General features: G+C 66.0%; 1 protein-coding gene across 1 annotated transcript in view; it reads right to left on the bottom strand.

Moving 5' to 3' along the window:
* Nucleotides 1-248: 248 nt before the first annotated feature.
* Nucleotides 249-17,955, bottom strand: part of COL5A1 (collagen type V alpha 1 chain) — a 148,662-nt gene continuing 130,955 nt past the window's right edge. The window contains 8 exon segments of the mRNA XM_030293787.1: nucleotides 249-2,608; nucleotides 7,473-7,706; nucleotides 10,751-10,819; nucleotides 13,649-13,761; nucleotides 14,615-14,870; nucleotides 15,355-15,408; nucleotides 15,811-15,846; nucleotides 16,608-16,661. Of these exon segments, the coding sequence (XP_030149647.1) occupies nucleotides 2,462-2,608; nucleotides 7,473-7,706; nucleotides 10,751-10,819; nucleotides 13,649-13,761; nucleotides 14,615-14,870; nucleotides 15,355-15,408; nucleotides 15,811-15,846; nucleotides 16,608-16,661 (963 nt within the window). The 3' untranslated portion in view covers nucleotides 249-2,461.

Raw genomic sequence — 17,955 nt, forward strand, 5'->3', positions numbered from 1 at the left:
TCAAAAATAAACGTTAAAAAAATTTTTTTTAAATAAAAATAAAACATCGTAGGACGCCCTTCCTTGGACGTGACAGTTAAACTTAGGATCGTGTCTGTGGGGCTTTAAGGCGTCATCTGACATCGTATTGTAAAGGGCCCAACGTCCCAGAACCTTTTCTGTGGGTCTTCCGATGATCGTGTTTTCCCTTTCCATCAACAAGTGACCAGTTATATCGACAAGGAGAAATAAGAATCACACCAGAAGAATTTCTGCAAATATAAGAAGTAATTTTTATTGCAATATACCGTAGCAAAGTGGTCGGGGGAGAAGGGGACACATTTGGCTTCAGTACAAATGACGACAGCTTTGAAGGGACCACGAAGATGGGGAGGACAGACTAAGAGCAGACTCGGGAGGGGCGAGGAATCAAAACGGAATCACATGACCTAGACAACCCCCGCAGGGCACCGCTCGGCAGTCCTCGCGTATGGCTTTGCTTTGGAAGAGACAAACGTGAGAGTCATTGGCGCAGGCCGGCATCCCAGGCGCGAAAGGACCTCGAAGCCAGGCTTTTCTTTGGCAACAGCGAGACTCCGTTTCCGCGGGAGTTCGGGAAATCCCAGTGGGTGATTTCGCGTCGCCCGGGGTCGGAGGGCTCTCTGCTGTGGTCTCCCCGGCGGGGCGGGGTGGGCAGGGACAGCACCGGACCGGTCACCTCTCCCCCCGAGGGGGCTGAGCAGGGCCCGGGGGCCCCACCCGCTTCCCCCAGCACGGAGGGAAAGGGCACGGCACGAGGGCAGCTTTTCACAGTAAAGGGACAGCCAATCCTCGCCGGTCCATCGGGTCCCCCGCCCACAGTAGGCAGCCCCCGGCCCTCGCTCGTGGGAAGAAGGCACGGTGCCCGGACAGAGCCCCGCCAGCCCCGAGCTCCAGTGCGGCCGAGACCTGCGCCCAGGACGCTTGCAGATGGGAATCCAAATCGCTCGTGTGGGAAGGAGGCCCTGAGGCAGCCCTGCAGAGACCCGCAGAACTCACGGCCCTCCTCCCTGTCCGCTGAGGGCCCCCCGGGCCACGCCGCCGGGCCACGCCCGTAGCTTCAATTCAGTTCTTAGCACAGACACAGAAATTAGCACCAAACGTTCGGCAACCAGATACAACCTGCTATCGTCACGACACAGACAGTGCGGGAAGCAGCTTTTATTTGTGTGTGTGTGTGTGTGTTTTCAAATCACAGAACCACAGCCTAATACCGGAAACGGGCCTCGCCGCGACCTGGGGGCGCAGAAGCGCGTGGGCCCAGCGGGCAGGAGGGTGGCGTGCGTCTACCTTAGTGTCTTTGGCGGAGACCCACGCCGTGGAGGCGAAGACGGGGACCACGCAAGGCGGGAGGGTGAGGCACGGCCAGGTACCCCCGCGTCGCCTTTCAAGGAGACCTTGGAACAGATAGCACCACAAAGGACAAGTTAAAAGTGAGCACCAATTATCACGTAAGGACCATCTACAGAAAGTGTGGGTTCCCTGCCCCGGACGCTCTCCCGTCAGGCTCTGCGGGAAGAAGAATGGAGAAAGGAAGCAATTAAAATTAATTTATGCCTGCGTTTTAACCTAAGTGCATGAAGGAAAGGCAAAGCGTGGAGTTCTCTCTCTTTTTTCTTTTTTTCCTCTCCGTTAAAAAAGAAAAAAACCTCCAGAGCTCATCAAAAAACTGTCTGAAGAGGGGCACGGACGCCTGCTGGTCGAACGGCAGCACGACCTCCCGCCCTGGGCAATATTCCACTTTATTGCACGTTCCTGGCCAGGGTGGGGACGGGGGGCTCCTCAGGTCTCATCCGGGATTGGACCGCCCACCCCTCGTCCCCACTCTCCGGCGGGGCTGAAGCTGGGTTTCCGTGCGTGATCGAAAGTCAGGGACACTGCACGTTTATGACAATACAATACAAATATTTACTTAAAACTCACAAAAACGGAAGCACCTTGAATCCGTCGGAAAGGCACATGCGGAACGACATTTCGCCCGCGAATGGATCGTGTAGTTGAGAACAGACGCTCTGGCAAGGTGGGGATGACCCTTACAAGGCTCACCTCAGAACACGTTTTGAAGGGGAAGTACACATCTTCGAGTTGAATTTAAAAAAAAAACAAAACAACAACAGAAGGGATCTCCGAATAGTGCAGCCCCCACCCCCGCTCCGTGGCAGGCAAGAAGCGTGGCCCCCTTCCCGTCCCCGTGGCGTGGTGGCGACGGAAGGGCGCTGAGACAGCGGGGTGCCGGTGGCGGTGGGCCGTCTAGGTCATGTGATTCGGCTCCGGGGTGGGGACTCAGCTCTCTTCCTTCGCTCTGTGGGTCTGGGGTCCGGCTCGGCGTGGAGCCGGGCGCGGACGAGGTCGGGGGAGGGACGAGGGGCCTTCACTGTCCAGGGCGCCCGCAGACGGCGCGCTGAGGTCACGAGGTTGCTCTCGGGGGTCGGGCTCGCGGCTCCTAGCCCAGGAAGCAAGCTGGCCCCACTTCGAACCCGAATTTCTGTGGCGCTTCGCCGAAGTCGCTGAACATGATGTCCACGATGGGCACCTGCTGCACCTTGGGGGTGTCGATCTCCAGCACGGTCTTCTGGTACCCTTTCTTCGTCTGGGAGGCACGAGAGAGGCGCGTGTCAGCAAGAGGGGGCCGGGGGCGCCTCTCACGCTTGAGCCCCACCCGCCACACCCGCCCCGGCTCCTGGGCGCCCACGCACGCGCGGCCGCGGACACGGCCCGGTTTCTGCCACGACTTCAGGCAGGCGGAGGGAAGGAAGGTTCCGGACCAGGGCAGGCAGCGCCCCGCCTCTCCCCGCCCCCCCCCCCCCCCCCGCCCCACGACCGGCCATTCAACCCCGGCCACGGTCCCCGGACCCACGCCCGCCCCCCCCCCCCCCCCCCCGCCAGCTGGGACACCCCAAGGCAGCCCCTCCAGGACCAGCTACAGAAAACACAGCTCTACTGGAATACGCCGATCTGGGCTCCACGCTCAAAACGCAGAATCCTAAGACAGAACAGCGGATCGCGGGCCCTGCCCTTGGCAATGACCCCCCAGAAGTGAGAGGAGGCCACACCCACAGGTGCGAGAAGAAGCGGGGAGCTCTATGCCGTCACCTCCCCCGGCCAGGCCCGCACCCACGGCCGCCCACCCAGGCTCTGTGTCTCTGGGCCTCCGCCCTCACCGTCGGCCCCCCTGAGCACCAGGGAGTCAGATTCAACAGCTTCCTGGCCCTCGCTGGGCCGCTGGGAGGTGGGGCTGCCACGGGGCCCGTGCCACCTCGGCTACGGGCGGCCCGTGCCTTTCCACGCCGGCGGGGCAGTGCCACGGGAGGGCCGGCGAACTGCCTCTCCTCCCCACCCAAGGGACGGCAGCGTTTGCCGAGCTGACAGGGTGATCTCTCCCGGATTTACGGGGCCCCACGGCTGCAATGATCGGAGCACTTACGGAGGGCATGTCTGAGCAGGCCGCGAGCCCGCAGCCGCCCCGCCACCCCGTTATTCCTGAGGCATAAATAACCGTTACGGGCTGGCGATGGCCCCCGAGGGTGCACGGAGCTTCACAAACAACGGGATTTATGCGGCACGCTTCCTCGGGCCCCCTGCCAGGTGATCCCTGTGTGTGCACAGGGCTGGGCCCGCTCAGTGGCCCCTCGGTCCGGCCACACGGCCACAGAGCGTCTGCGGGAACCCCAGTCTTTGGTCCCTCGATGCCCCGTGAATCCAGCTGGCCTCCGGGGGCCGAGGGCCGAGGCTGGCCTCTCTTCCACCAGGAGGTGCGTGGGGGGCAGCGGGGCCCCCTGAACAGTTACGTGGGAGGGGCGTGACCTGGCAAACCGTGCTGAACTTTTTGGGGGTTTGGGGTTTGCTGAGCACAGCTCACCAGGAGCCCCCCGTGCCCCACCTCCACGTTCCACCGGCCCTGCCCTCCGCCCACACTCCAGCTCTGGCCTGCCTGCGTGGCCCACTCTCTCCATCCGCAGGGTTCTCTCCTTGGAGACGTCGTCTCTCCACAGAGATAGGATCTTTTCTTTCCAGAGTAAACCTGTCTGAGGGGGGAGCTGCCGCTCTTCCTGGCCCAGCGTCCGGTCTGGATATCCCGCCCTCTCGGGTCCTGCCACGGCAGCCCGAGATGCCCGAGGACCGTCGCAGAGCTCAGAAACGGCCACCGTGAGGACGGGGCACGGTCTCCTCTCTCCGGCAGATCGGGGCAGCCGATCGACGTGCGCACTGTTTTCTAAGGGGCAGGACCGTGGCTGGGATTGCAACGGCGCTGGGGCTCGGGCCTGGGCTCCGGGCCGGCGGTGCTGGCTTCCACGGACCCCGTGGTGGAGGAGGAGCCGGGTCCTTCCAGCTCTGGGCAAGGTGGAGCCATGGGGGCTCCCCTCAAATCTTCGCCCTTTCCGTACGGCGGCAGCCCTCGCGGGGAGAAGAGGCAAGTGGCAATGTCGGGAGCCACTTTCGGTTGTGACAAGTAGGTGGGGGCCTGGCAGCTGGTGGGCTGAGGCCAGAGGCGCCGCTCAACATCCGACAATGCACAGGGCGCCCCCACCCCAGCCCCACACACCCAAAGACTCATCTGGCCCCAGGTCTCCTCCGTATGACGTAAGGGGCAGAAGCAGGAAGGAGTGGTGGAAACTACGGGCAAGGAGATCTTAGCTCGATTCCTACGAGAGCTTCCTAATGCTGAGACCTTGCCACCACGGCCCGAGAGCTGCCTCGGGTGGTAGTGAGCTCCCTGTCAACGGAGGCATTCAAGGTGCAGCTGTGCCAGACGCGGACTACGGTGGGAAGGGGGTGGGAATTAGGAGACTCCATTCTGTCACATCCTACGGGACTTGGGCAGGTCACTGGGCCCCTCCCGGCCTCAGAATTTGCTTCTGCAAAATAAAGGGAAGACCCCAATCAGGGGTTCTTACCCAGAAGCGGGAGCCATCCTAGTGGCGTTTGGGGCATGGAGGCCAGTGGTGACCGGCTGCCCACATGCCGCCGGCACACCCACGCCACCAGAGGACACGGCCAGACAAGGAAGGCCTTTGGCTCTGGGGTTAAGGAGCCGGGAGCTCGACCTTGTGCCAAGACGCAGGCAGACCCAGGCAGGCGGGCTCCCGGTTACACAGCATCGCGGGGAACTCCTGGCGGCTCCCGGCTTTGCTGTCGCAACGAGTCGGGGAAGGAGCGTCTACAGAAAGAGACGCGGGGGCACCTGGATCTTTCCGGAAAGCTCTCTGGAGCCTGTCTGAGCTGCAGCGGGGAGCCAGGCGGCCCGCACTGTAGCCGCTGAGGGTCCTGGGCCCACGAGGTGCATTTTCCAGCATCCCCCCCGCCGCCCCTGAAGGGACGGCCCCCCCCCCCCCCCGCTTCTGGAGGACCAGTCTGCCCTCCTCACCAGATGGCCTGTGCTGGCCCCAGCGGACTGTTTCCCTCTCTGCCATGGAAGCCAGGATGCTCCAGAATGCTCCGAGCCACATTCAAGCCCCTTCCCCAAGGACTTTCTGCTCTAGGAGACACTTCTTTGCCCTTCACGTCTCGGCCTTTACTGCCTTCAACTAGCGGGCCTCTGTTGTCAAAAACGGTCACAGGAACTGAGGGTTCTTCTGGGGCTCACGGCGGGCTGAACACAATCCCGAGCGCTTTTCAGGCGAGATTAGAAGTGCTCCTGGAGCCACCCTCTGAAGCAGATGCTATTACTGTCTCTACTCGCGGGAGGCGGGAAGGCAGGGATAATTTTACCTGCCGCCTCACGACCTTCTCACAGCAGCTCCCGCGTGTCAGGAGCGTGAACAGATGCCAGGAGGTTAAGGCCCCCTCCGGCCCCCCCCCACCGATGCGTCTGGACCCCTCCCCAGGGGACTGGACTCTTCTGCTCTTAAGCAGGGACGAGTCCCGCACATTCCCCGGTCAGACCGCAGGACTGACCCGCACAAATCCCAGGGCACGGGGCCGCAGGGGGCAGGGGCAGAGTGCCTGGGGGAGCCCGCCCCTCTGGGCGTCCTGGCCTCACACTCGGCCCCAGTTCCCTCCCCTGTAATCCCCACAGTGGCCCCGGCGGGTGGGTGAGAAAAGGACCAGAGGGCCCCCCCTGGGGGCCGGAGGGGGCAGTCCCGGCCAGGGCACCAGCCAGGGGCGGAGGCAAGCTCCGAGCCTGGGTCCCGCTCTCGGTGAACACCGGGCACCTCTGCCCGCTCACCTTCCCTCTGGGCCCAGGTGGCACCGCAGAGCCGTCTGCGACACTCTGGCCTGGCCCAGAGGGCGCCAGCCACCCTCAGCGGACCGGTCCCAGGCACGCCGGGACAGGATGGGGCGGGAGCGTGCAGCTGCGGGGACGGACACAGAGGCGAGAGCACGGGCTTGTCACACGCACCTGGTGGCAGCTCAGTGCGGGGGGACGCCCTCCCCGGCCCGGGTCACACTGTGACCAGCTCTCACAAATGCCCTCGCTGCTCCGTTCAAAGAGCAGGTCGGGCGGCGGAGGTGGGGGTGGGGAGGGCAACTGGCGGAACCACCGGAAGAATTGGAAATCACAGATGGTTTGCTCCACCCAGAAATCTTCCGGAAGGGCCCCGTCTGGGGCTGGCGCCGGGGATGGCCACCAGGTGACCGGCACGGCGCCTTCCGGAGAAGGACATCATGCCTGGAGGGAGGCCCCGCGGAGGGCCGGCCCTGGTCGTGGAGCGGGGGTGCAGCCCAAACTACCTGGCCCCGCGGGAGCCGGCCTGGGCACCTCGGGCAGGTCCCTGAAGAACAGGGGCCGGGAGGGGACAGCAAGACTCAGAGGCAACGCTTCCTGGCGGCCCCCGCCTCCAGCCTCTCAAAGGCCCCAGGAGGGGCACGCCCGAGGATCTCAGCAGGACCGGGGCCCCAGTGCGCGGCTGCACCTTAAACGTCTCCCGGGACACGAGGACACGGCTCAGACCCGTGGGCTGCCCAGGGCTGCCCCTCCCCTGGGCACCCAGGCCTCGCTCTGGGGGGGTGGGGGGCACAGGCGGGTGTGCAGAGAAAGGCAACTGTCGCGGGGCCCGGGGCCCAAAGAGCGAGGCGCGACTCCAGCCCTGACTGGCCGTGCGGCCTGAGCAAGCCTCCCGTCAAGCCTGCACGCAGAGCGGCCCTTTCTGGCGGGCGGCGCGGGGCCCGGGCCTGACCCTGCACCCACAGAGCACAGCCCGGCACTTGGGAGCAGACCCAGCCTGGGTCCCGGCCGTTCCCAGGAAAGCCCTGTCCAAGAAGAGAGCCTCTGATTCCCAGCCGCGCTGACAGGGGCTCCTTGTCACACGTGGATGGGGCCACGGACCCGGCTCCCCGGCCTCCCGTGTCAGGGCTCAGCTCTCCCGGGTCGGGCGCCCTCGCCGCCCCCTGCAGGCAGCACAGGGCCGGCCCCGGAGGCGCCCGGTGACCGACCTGGCGCGGACTGAAGGACGAACACCGGAGGCCTGGGGTGTGACACCCCGCCCCCCGGGCCAGCAGCGTGTGACACTCACAGCACAGCCATCCACCAGGGCGCGGATGTAGGGGCTGTTGTCGTAGGACATCTCCTCGTCGTTGGAGCCCAGGAAGCGCATGGCCTTGTCGTAGCTGCCCGTGGCCGCGTCCTGCCAGGCGACCGACTGGTAGCAGTTGTAGGTGATGTTCTGGTTGGCGGAGGCACTCAGGAGGCGCAGGAAGGTCATCTGGACCACACCCACGGGGTTGCCCTCGGCGTCCACGTAGGAGAGCTGGGGGGTGGGGAGACAGGGAGGGCGCTCAGCAGCGGGGGGGACACGGCCTCCTGCACGGCCCGCCTCTGTCCACGTGCCGTCTCCTCCAGAGTGAGAGCCACGCCGAGGGCAGCGCCCCGGAAACGGGCCACACTCCCGGCCCCCCGCCCCCCGAGGCCAGGGCGCACCGGCTCCCGGGGGGCTCCCTGGAACAGAGCTCGACACACCTCATTTCTTCCAGACACCCACACAGCCCTCCCACTCCTCCTGGCCTGGCGGGTCCCTACTCCTCCAGGGCTCGGTTCACATTCCTCCTCCTCCAGGAAGCCTGCCCAGGTCAGGTGCCCTTCCCCACCTTAGCCTAGCTCGCTGTCTCTTTTCCCTACTGGGCTGGAAGGCCCTCCATGCCAGCGCTGGACCCCGTGTCACAGGCTCCTGGTGCGTGGCCGCAGCCCGCCCCGGACCGAGAGCGCCCTGAGGGCAGAGACATGGCCCATAGTCCAGTCACTGTGCCTGGGGACCGGCCAAAGGAAGGCGCTCACGAGATCATGGTAATAAATGAAAACCTTTTGCTGGGCACCTATCACGTACCAGGCCCTGGCCATGGAGCCATGAGAACTGCAGACAGAGAGAGCAGGGGACCTCAGGGGCAACTTGGGCCAGTGGGGAGTGAGGCACAGGGTGCTCGAGGGCTAGGGCGACCGGGCGTCCTCCTGGAGGCACAGGGGAGCCACAGGACGGCACTCGGGAAAGGCCATTTCCACCTCTCCCGGGGCTCAGAATCCAGGGGAAAGCAGAACACGCCTTCCTGCGGCCTGGGACGGGGCTCAGTGTTGCCCACACTTCGAGGGGGCAGTCGGGGCACCCTGGGGACGTGAGCCTCCCAAGAAGACCCCTCTCTCTGACAGCAAGCCCCGGGCACGGCATCAGGGAAAGACAACGTGTCAGCTCTCAGGGACTCTCTCCAGCGTCACCAGCTGGTTACCCCAAACAGGGCTACCGGGCTCGGCGGGGCAGGCACGGGGCGTCCCGAGAGGCGAGCCTCGGTTTCCGCATCCCGAGCAGATTCCAGCTTTCTGAACAGCAGGACGCGGCCAGGGGACGTGGGCGTCGCCCTGACACCCCCCCCCCCCCCCCAGATGAGCCTCGTCCCGCTCCAGCCAGGCATCGGGGTCTGAGGCTGGCCCCGGAAGAGCCGGCTGAACACGCGAAGGGGAATGAGGCCCACTCGCTTATATCCACACACATATAACCAGCGAGCGCGGAGGCGGGGGGCCTGGCCGGCGATCCGGCCCCTTCCCGCCAGCTCCGGCTTTGCACGCGGCGACCGGACACCTCACGGTCGGACCCTGAGGAGGAAGACCGAATACCAACCGGCAGTCCGGGCCATCAGGTGCTCCTTCTGGGAGGAAAGCTTGACTGACTGGAGGAAGCAGACATGCACAGGGACAGGCCAGCGAGAGCAGCGCGGGACACAGAAGGACCCGAAGCCCCCAGGGCTGAGCGGGGCGGCGGGACGGCCGAATCCCGCCGCGAGTCCCCACCTCCCAGTGGGAAAGGGGCTCCTCGGGGTTATCTCCACGGGCTGGGTCCCGGGCAGCCCGTCCAGAGAGAGAGGCTATTCCTTTAGGAAGGGCCCCGCTTCGACGTCCGCCAGGACGGTCACGGGCAGCTGGCAGTGCCTCAGCGGGAAAGCCCAAATGAGCAGGTGCTTCCGCTGGGTCCCACCTCGGTCTAAAGTGTGTGAAACGGGCCGGAGGCAGGAGGCCGGCTACCGGGGTGGGTGGCGGGAGACGGTGTTCTGAGAGAGGGGAGAGGGCGCGGGGCCACGAGGCGGGTCCTTCTGTGAGCTGACTGCTCCGTCTGAGGCGAGCACAACAGGGGTGGAGGGAGGAGAAGGGGCAGGTGGAGAAGCAGGTGGGGGGCCCGCCGTCCACGCAGGGAGATTAAAGAGGTCTCCACAGACGTGGCGAGGCGAGCGCGAGCCTTCAGAGTGTCTGCAAAGAGTGGCTTGGAAATCCAGGACGTGGGCAGCATGCAATACTGTTAGCTATGGAGTGCCGCAGGGTGTAAGGACGAGGGGCCCCGAGGGCGGAGACGGGGCAAAGGCCAGCGGGAAGCCACCGCTCCGTGAGTCCCTGGGGGACGTGGCTTCTGCGCCCGCGGGCAGGGCCGTGGTGCCGGCACGGATGGCGGACGGCCAGGTGGGGAGCCACGGAGCTCCCACGACATGGCTCCCGGGAGGGGAAGGACCCTCTCCGGGGGCGCGTGGAGAGGGGACAACCAGGTCTGAGGACGTGAAGGCTGGGAGCGAGGTTGGACACCTGCTATGCACCCACGTCCTGGGCCCTCGGCCCCTTCGCCTGCTAGAAGGAGGGCACTGGACTCTGTGCACTGTATTCCAGAAAGGGGTCCGATCAAAGCCCTGGGACGGTCAGAGAAACATGCTGGCCGCTGGCCGCACGTAAAGGAGCCCAGACTGGCCCTCGGTCTCTGTGCCGGTGACAGAACATCACTGGCTTCCTTCAGGGTATTCCATGCCCTTCCATCTCTGGGAAAGGTCACTGGGACTGGCTCCCCGGGAGTTAAAGCAGGGACTAGCCTAGTCGTGCGGGATGCGCAGAGATGCCCGTGGCCGGGTGGGCCATCAGGACGGCCCCTGGCCCGGCAGCCGCAGGGGCCCGTGTCCTGAAGAGAACTCAGTTGGTCAGCGGCCCAGGACTCGCCTCGTCTGACCTGCCCGCTAGGACGCAGCGCTCTATAAACCCCTCCGGCTCCTGGGGTCTCTGGTCCCAACTCCTAGCGGCGCCCGGCTGTGGCTCTGGGCGGCTCGTGCACCAACCTCCTGTCCTAGACCGACTGGAAACCCGCCCGCCTGCCCCCAGGCCGAACGACCCCTCGTCGGGGATGGCGGGCGCCCAGGCTGGGTCTGGCTGTCGTGTGCCGCGGAGCAGCTTGGCTGGAGGGGCTCGAGCAGGGGTGGCGCACGGCGGCCGTCAGTGCCATGCAGAGCCGCGAGCCAGGCTGTGCCGCGAGCAGGCAGCGCCCCGGCGGCCACTTACCAGGGACCCTCGCTTGTACTGACTATACCAGGTAGAAGGCTGCTCTTTGGGCCAGCGGGCCATTTTACTCTGTAAGATACGAAACGGACGCATTTGAAGGACACCCGCGCGCAAGTCGGAGGCCGCCTTACCAGTTTACCGCGCTTGAATTCACTGAACCAGGAACCCGGGTTTTCTTTGGGCCAAGAAGTGATCCTGGCCTAAACATCGAGTGGGGAGGTGGGGAGGGAGAGAAACAGAACGACAGGGTTACTAGGAGCCTGCCCCGCCTGCAAACACACCTCCTCCCGCCCGCGGCGCGCCCCTGCGCCTCGCCCCACGTGGCCGAGGGGGTTCCACTCGCCCGGGGACAGCCCGGGGGCCACGGCGGGGACAAGGGGAGAGCGGGGGCCTCGGTATCCTCTCCGTTTGTGCACATCCAGCCACCAGCGCGGGGCCTGGCACTTCCCAAGTGCCGGGTGGGGCCGCGGGGTCAGGGTCCGGGCGACCGAACGGATTCCCGGGGACCGAGATGAAGGCAGTCATGAATGACAGTAAGGGTCAGCATCTGCTGACGGGCCAAGGGGAGCACACTCGGCCACCCCGCCATGTGATCCGCGGCTCTGCCTGGGGACGGGGTGGGCAGGGGCGCTGCCAGGGCTGGGCCGGCTGGGGGTGAGCCGTGCAGGTGGTTGATGCATGTGGTGGGCGTGCATGTGCGTGTGTGTGTGCGTGCGTGCGTGCGTGTGGTGGGCGGTGCCTCCCTGAAGGCGCAGCGTGGAGCCGACCCGGTGGCAGAGGAGGGCCCCCAGCTGGCGTGCGCTCAGCGCAAGGCCGAGGCGCTGTTCCCAAGGTGGGGCCCAGCACAGAGCGGGCTCGTACCCAGTGCGCACTCAGCGCACGAATGCATGCGTGTGACCCCTCCTCGGGGAGGACGCCTGCCCCTGGCTCCGGGAGCAGGAACGGGGAGCCGCTGGCTGCAGGCACAGAGCCGGGGAGCCCAGCGGGCAGGCCCACGGGACCCAGGCCCCACAGTCTGCTGTGCGCAGCAGGGGAAGAGGAAGCCTGACTCCCTGTCCTGTCCCCCCGGGCTTCCCCTCTGGGCTGGCCTCGTACCGGGGAGGGGAAGGGGCCTCGGGGAGGAAGAGGCACCCCAGTGCCCCCCCTCCTGTGCATTTCCGAACGGGCACCTGGCCTCCTCTGGGAAGCAGATGGCGGGTGCGGGTGGGCACTCCTGCCTTAAACCCCCGCCCTCCCGCCGCCTGACGGGGAGGGGCCGGGCGGCCGAGGGTCCCGATTTGCATGAGGCTCAGTCCGAGGAAGAGAGCAGAGCAGTGGGGGTCACTCAGCACCCCCCGGCCCGCTGTCCGCCCAGCTACGACGCCAGCTCGGGCCCCTGGGGGTATCTGCCGGTTCTCCAGAAGCGAGGCCGCTTGGCGGGGAAACAGCCACAAAAAGGATGAGAACCAGGGGCGCCTGGGTGGCGCAGTCGGTTAAGCGTCCGACTTCAGCCGGGTCACGATCTCGCGGTCCGTGAGTTCGAGCCACGCGTCGGGCTCTGGGCTGATGGCTCGGAGCCTGGAGCCTGTTTCCGATTCTGTGTCTCCCTCTCTCTCTGCCCCTCCCCCGTTCATGCTCTGTCTCTCTCTGTCCCAAAAATAAATTAAAAAAAAAAAAAAACGTTGAAAAAAAAAAAAAGGATGAGAACCAGCATCTTTTCCACCCGAATTTCCTAATTTCCTCCTGGGCCTCTGCCAAACGGGAGGGTCCTGCGGCTTGCGTTGTCTTTTTGAACCTCAGGGCGTTTGTCGCTGGGCATAAAGGGATTTCAAATTTCAGGTTGGGGAGAGTGCGTATAAGATAGGGGCGGCTCCGTCGGTGAAGCGGCCGACTTCGGCTCGGGTCATGATCTCACGGTTTGCGGGTTCGAGCCCCGCGTCGGGCTCTGTGCTGACGGCTCGGAGCCTGGAGCCTGTTTTGGACTCTGTGTCTCCCTCTCTCTGACCCTCCCCCGCTCATGCTCTGGCCCTCTCTCTCAAAAATAAACACTAAAAAAATTTAAAAAACCAAACAGGGGTCCCCAAATCGTGCCTGTCAGGGTGGAGCTCCTGTCCCTGTGAGCCGGGCCTTCTGTCCAGGGGTGCTGGGGCCCCCCGGTTTCAGCAAGATTTAGAGATAAGGGGGCCCTGCCGCTGCTCTCTCCCAGGGGATCTGCTTCTCGGCGCTGTGGCCAGTAAGGAGCTGCAGGCCTCAGGCTGCCCGGCTCTCCTGCATCGGAGCCTCGACTGTCTGCACAGCTGGCCGCCTGAGGGGCGCCGTGGAGGTCTGCGCAGGCCCCACGCAGGCCCCACGCAGAGGGCTCCGTGCCATCTTTCAGCTAGAGACCTCGCTCACCTTACCTGTCCCGCACCAAGGCGGAAAGGAGCCCGCGTCCACCCCACTCACCCGTGCACACACACAAACCCCTGGCTCCATGCAGTCTCCGTGAACCAGAACCCCGCCCGCCAACAGCCTGCACCCAACAGACTTCAGACAGATGCGCTGCACTCGGGACAGACAGGAGCAGGCGCTCAGGAGGAGGCTCCTACTAAGAACTGAGGCAGACGCCAGCCTCTAAGAGATGTGTCCGGGTGACTTCGTACTTGCCCCCAAAGTCCCCCCCCCCCCCCAAGGGCCTCAGGTCGGCCTGGGGTCAGAACCACGGGGTCATCTGAGGAAGGCTTGGAGCGACCAGTGGTTGAAATCCCAGCCCGGGGGAGGGGGCTACCCTCTTCCGCCCTGCCATGGCACGAGGCTGTGCCCACCGTGTCCCGTGGCTCTGGTCTACTTTCCGGGGGAGAAACCTTCACCTGGAAACCGCCGGAGCCGTCAGCCCGGCCGTGCGGTGACAGGAAGGCAGTCGGGGAGGCAGGCACTCACCCCCTCGGACTTCTTGTCGGGGAAGACGCACGTCGCCCCTCCGGCCGTGAAATTGCAGTAAACTTTGAAGGAGTCTCTGGAACAGCCTTGGTTAGGATCTACCCAGTATTCACCTGGACGGCAGACGGGGAGGTGGGTTCGTGAGCTGCTCCCTGCGCGGTTCCAGAAGCATCCGCGCCCTGTCGGCTGAGCCGTTCAAAACCCACGGCCCGGCCCACAGGCCGCCAGGGCGGGCCTTCCCCGGGTCCGCGCGCTCGCGCTCTGCCTTCCGTGCTGCACCCACAGGGAGGCGCGACGGACCCGCCACCAAGAACCGGGCGGGAGGGTGAAGCCCAGGGCCCGTCAGCGCCGGCGGACGGGAGTACAGAGAGGCTCCAGGTGGGCTCGGAGGTTCACGCGCTCGGGGTCAGAGAGGCCGGGGACCGGGGACCTCGGGGGAGAAGCGCTCGCGCCTCCCAGAGGGGCGGCAGCCGGCCGGCCAACGGGGCCGTGGGCCGCGCGTGGCCTAGGGCCGTGAGCCCGGGAGGGGTGCTGCGTTTCCGGAACAGTCCGGACAGTCCGGGTCTCGCAGGCTGCTGCCCCACGCAGCGCCCGGATCCCGACACTAGGACGTGTCCGACGGCACGGGGAGGGGACGTGACCCCCGCGGCAGCCCTGACATCAGGCGTGCTGAGCACACGGCACACCGTCTCCGCCTCCGGTAGGGCACACGCTTCTGTCCCCACTTCACGGACGGGGCAGCCGAGGCTCAGGGTGACAGGTGACGCACGGGACGGTGGCTGAGACGGGACTGGAAGCGGGCCCCGGGCCACCTCGGAGCCCGGCCCTGCTTCCCCGGCCCCCCTTTCCCGGGGCGCGTCCCGCGCTGCCTCCGTCAGGCCCGCAGCTGACGCACGGATGGGGGCCCCGAGGCCGTGTCCTTCCCAGCGCGCGGGCTGCCCCGTCCCGGCCCCCGTGCGCCCCTACCGTCCGGGAAGTCGGGATGGCAGAGCTGCAGGTCCTTGCAGGTGCGTGCGGGGTTCTGCTGCGTGCCCAGGGGCCGCTTCATCTGCTCGATCTCTAGCTTCAAGGAGTTGAGGGAGCCGAAGATCTCCTCCATGCCGTCCGCGTAGTCCGCGTAGCTCTCGCCGGCCCCGTCGTCCAGCAGCTGGCTGGCGTCGATGTTCCGCCGGGTCCTGGATGCCTGGATCGGCAGGGGCTGGATGACCTCGCCGGGGGGGCCCTGTGTGCAGAGAGGACCAGGGGGCTCTGGCGGGAGCAGGGCCGGGGGGCCGGCTCTGCCCTCGCCTCTGCAGCCCAGCCTGGGGCTGCACACGGTGGGACCGCACTAACACCCGCGGGAGGAGCCCTCCCGGGGGCCGTGTGGGGGCCCCAGCCGAGGACAGACACAGGAATCGAGAGGCTGTGTTGCCAACACGGGGTGACCTGGGGGGCGCGCCCCACAATCTGGCTCATCAGGGCCTCTACCCATCACCCCGGGGGCCTCATGTGGTGCCGCCCGCTGTCACACGCACACGGATGCGCACACACGCACACACGCACGTGTGCACTCTCTCCCCCTCTGCCCAACCAGGCCTCCCAGAGAGAGGCAACTGGACCCCGTCCACCAAGTCCTGGACAGTGAACAGCACCCACAGACGCTCCCACGACCGCCTCCGCGTCAGGAGAGCCCCCACCCCACTTTCAAGTGTTCGAAGGGGACTCACCGGCGGGCCGGGGGGTCCTGGGTGGCCTGCCTCACCCTTCGGGCCAGTGGGACCCTGGGAAAAAGGAAGGAGAACCAGGATGTGACTTAACCCCACCTCGTGCTCTGGATGATCTCCAGAAACCTGCACGGAGACGGCAAGGGACAAAGTCTAGCGTGCCGGGGGGAGGACGGCAGAGACCCTCCTGTCCACAGTCCCAGCTGTAAGAGCCTGACGCCCCGAGACGGGAGCTTAGGCGCACCGTCCTGCTGAGGTGGGGAGCGACGGCCCGAATGCCTCTGTCTGCAGCGACCCAGGCTGCGGACGTGCTCAGGACCGTCAGCTCTGGGAGAGGAGCGTGAAGACCAAGCCATCGGGGGTCGAGGGGGCGAAGGCGGCCCAAAGCGGTCATCCAGGGGGATGCACGCCCCTCCTCCCCCGGGCAGAGGGGGCCCACTTGGGGTGCAAGCCACTTACCGAGGAGCCCTTAGCACCTTTTGGCCCAGGAGGACCCTGCAGAGAGCGGGGGACGGAGCGTCAGGGAGCGGGCACCCCTTCACCTCCAGGCACCCACCTCGACCCACAGCCCCGCTCAGGCCGGGCTGGGCCTTCTCCCCCTCCCCTGCGCCCCACTCCCTCTCCTAGGAGCCTGAGCTTGTACTGGCTTGTCTGGGGGGCAGGCTGGCGCTCACCCACTGGGAGGCCGAGGGGCCTGTCTGACGTGGTCACACTGCCCCCACCCCAGCCGAGACACCACACGTTCAGGCAGCCAGAGTTAGAGGGAGAGCAGGGCCAGCGTCAGATCCACGGGGCCACCTTGGGCCACACGGACCCAAGGGGCAAGCGGAGGCTGGAGGCCGTGGGGGAGGACCCTGGTGTGCAGGGTGCCCTGGGAATCGGGGGTGCCCTATGGATAGCCCCCCACCCCTCGTCCGGGCCGAGCAGTCCGGCTCATGCTGATGGGGACACTGTCCTCACCCCCCCCCCCCAACGGATGTGTGTGGTGGAACAACCACGTTCCCTCAAATGCCTGCCTCCCCTACCTGGACCCGGGGCCCAGAGACCCCACCTCGCTGTGTGGCTCACGGCCCTGATGTGGAGATATGGGCAAATCCACCCTGGGCCCAATGTCCACTGGGCAGTGGGACCCAACCCCGGGTCTCCTGACTGTCCTGTGACCCTCCCGCCACATACTGAGGCCCAGGCCCAGGCTCACCGGCCTCCCTGCTCCCCCCAGAACGACCAGGGACCACCCGCCCCTCCCAGATACACACCGGCAAGCCGGGAGGGCCCGGAGGGCCGATCGGGCCGGAAGGACCAGTGATGCCCTGAAAAGGAGCAGAAAACACAGGCCATCACGCGAGGGAGGTCACAGACACACTCACCTGCTGGAAGCCGAGTTCCTCAGCTCTCACGGTCTCTCCTCCAGCGGACACGGCCCGCAAGGGGCCCCGTCACCCCCGCCCGGCTGCCCGGGGCCCGGCCAGACTCTGGCATCTTCGGGCCATGGGGAGGTGACTTGGTATCGTCACCCCTTCTAACGTTCCGACTTGAAATACACAAGCCCCACACCCAGTGGTCCCCCCGTTGCTGATTTCCACTCGGGGTGTGAGCACAGGCCCTGGGGGGCGGGGGACGTCAGTGTCCTGGGGTCCCTTTGTGCCTCCCCTTTGTTCCTCCGCACTTAGAGCTTGCAGCCAGACCCCCGTCCACACAGGCCAGCCCGGCTGGTTTTAGCCTCCGGCACCCCCGCAGCCGCAGGGCGCCCAAGGCTCACCTGGAGCCCGGACTCCACATGAGCTTCCGCCTGGGGCATAAGCACCCGCCAGGGCAGAGGGAGGCTGAGAGAGTCCGCCCTTCCCCCTCCCCCTCTGCCACACAGGGACAGGGGCAGCTCACTGCTGTCAGAATCCCAGAAATTCTCAAGCCGGCTCCCCCCGGCCGGGACGTTGCAGAGACCGGTTTGCTGTGACGGCTGACTCTGGTGGTGGAGACCCTGGACACCCTCCTAATTCTCGAGGTCACTGGTCACCACGCCCTGGTCAGCTCCCATTTGGGGAAGACAGTGGCAGATGGAACAGGGGCTCTGGAGGACACCACCCTACAGCCACAGGCGGCCGTCAGCGGTCCCACTTCATTCCCTGCCCCCGCGGCTCTGCCTCACGAGTGCTGCCCCCCTGCGGGTCAGGCGGGGGCCAAGGTGGGCGCAGCCAAGGGCGTGAGCACCTTGGGAAGCAGAGAGTTATACCCGGAACGAAGCCCTCGCTCACACGGGGAAGCGCACAGCCACGGCAGGCCCGCCTCGTCCCCCATCCTGCTGCCACGCACACATCGCCCTTCTCTGGCCACGGGGTCCGCCTGTGCCCTGCCCTCCCGGGGCTCAGTGGTGCGGGGCCGGGGGGATCTCTCTGGCTAAGGTTTGCTGGGGGTGCAAGCGCCCATCACTACTGTGGTTCCCAGGGAAGTCTAGGGCCAGGCGTGCATATCCGGGGTCGGGGGGAGCCCGGCCCGCGGGTCTCGCAAATGTGGTGGAGACTTGCCAATGACCTGGGGGCAGTTAGCCGGGTCACAGGCCCTCGAGTGGGGTGAAGCAACGCCCCCTGAGGGGCCACCAGGGCAGCG

Source organism: Lynx canadensis, chromosome D4 (assembly GCF_007474595.2).
Source record: "Lynx canadensis isolate LIC74 chromosome D4, mLynCan4.pri.v2, whole genome shotgun sequence".
Taxonomy (NCBI): domain Eukaryota; kingdom Metazoa; phylum Chordata; class Mammalia; order Carnivora; family Felidae; genus Lynx; species Lynx canadensis.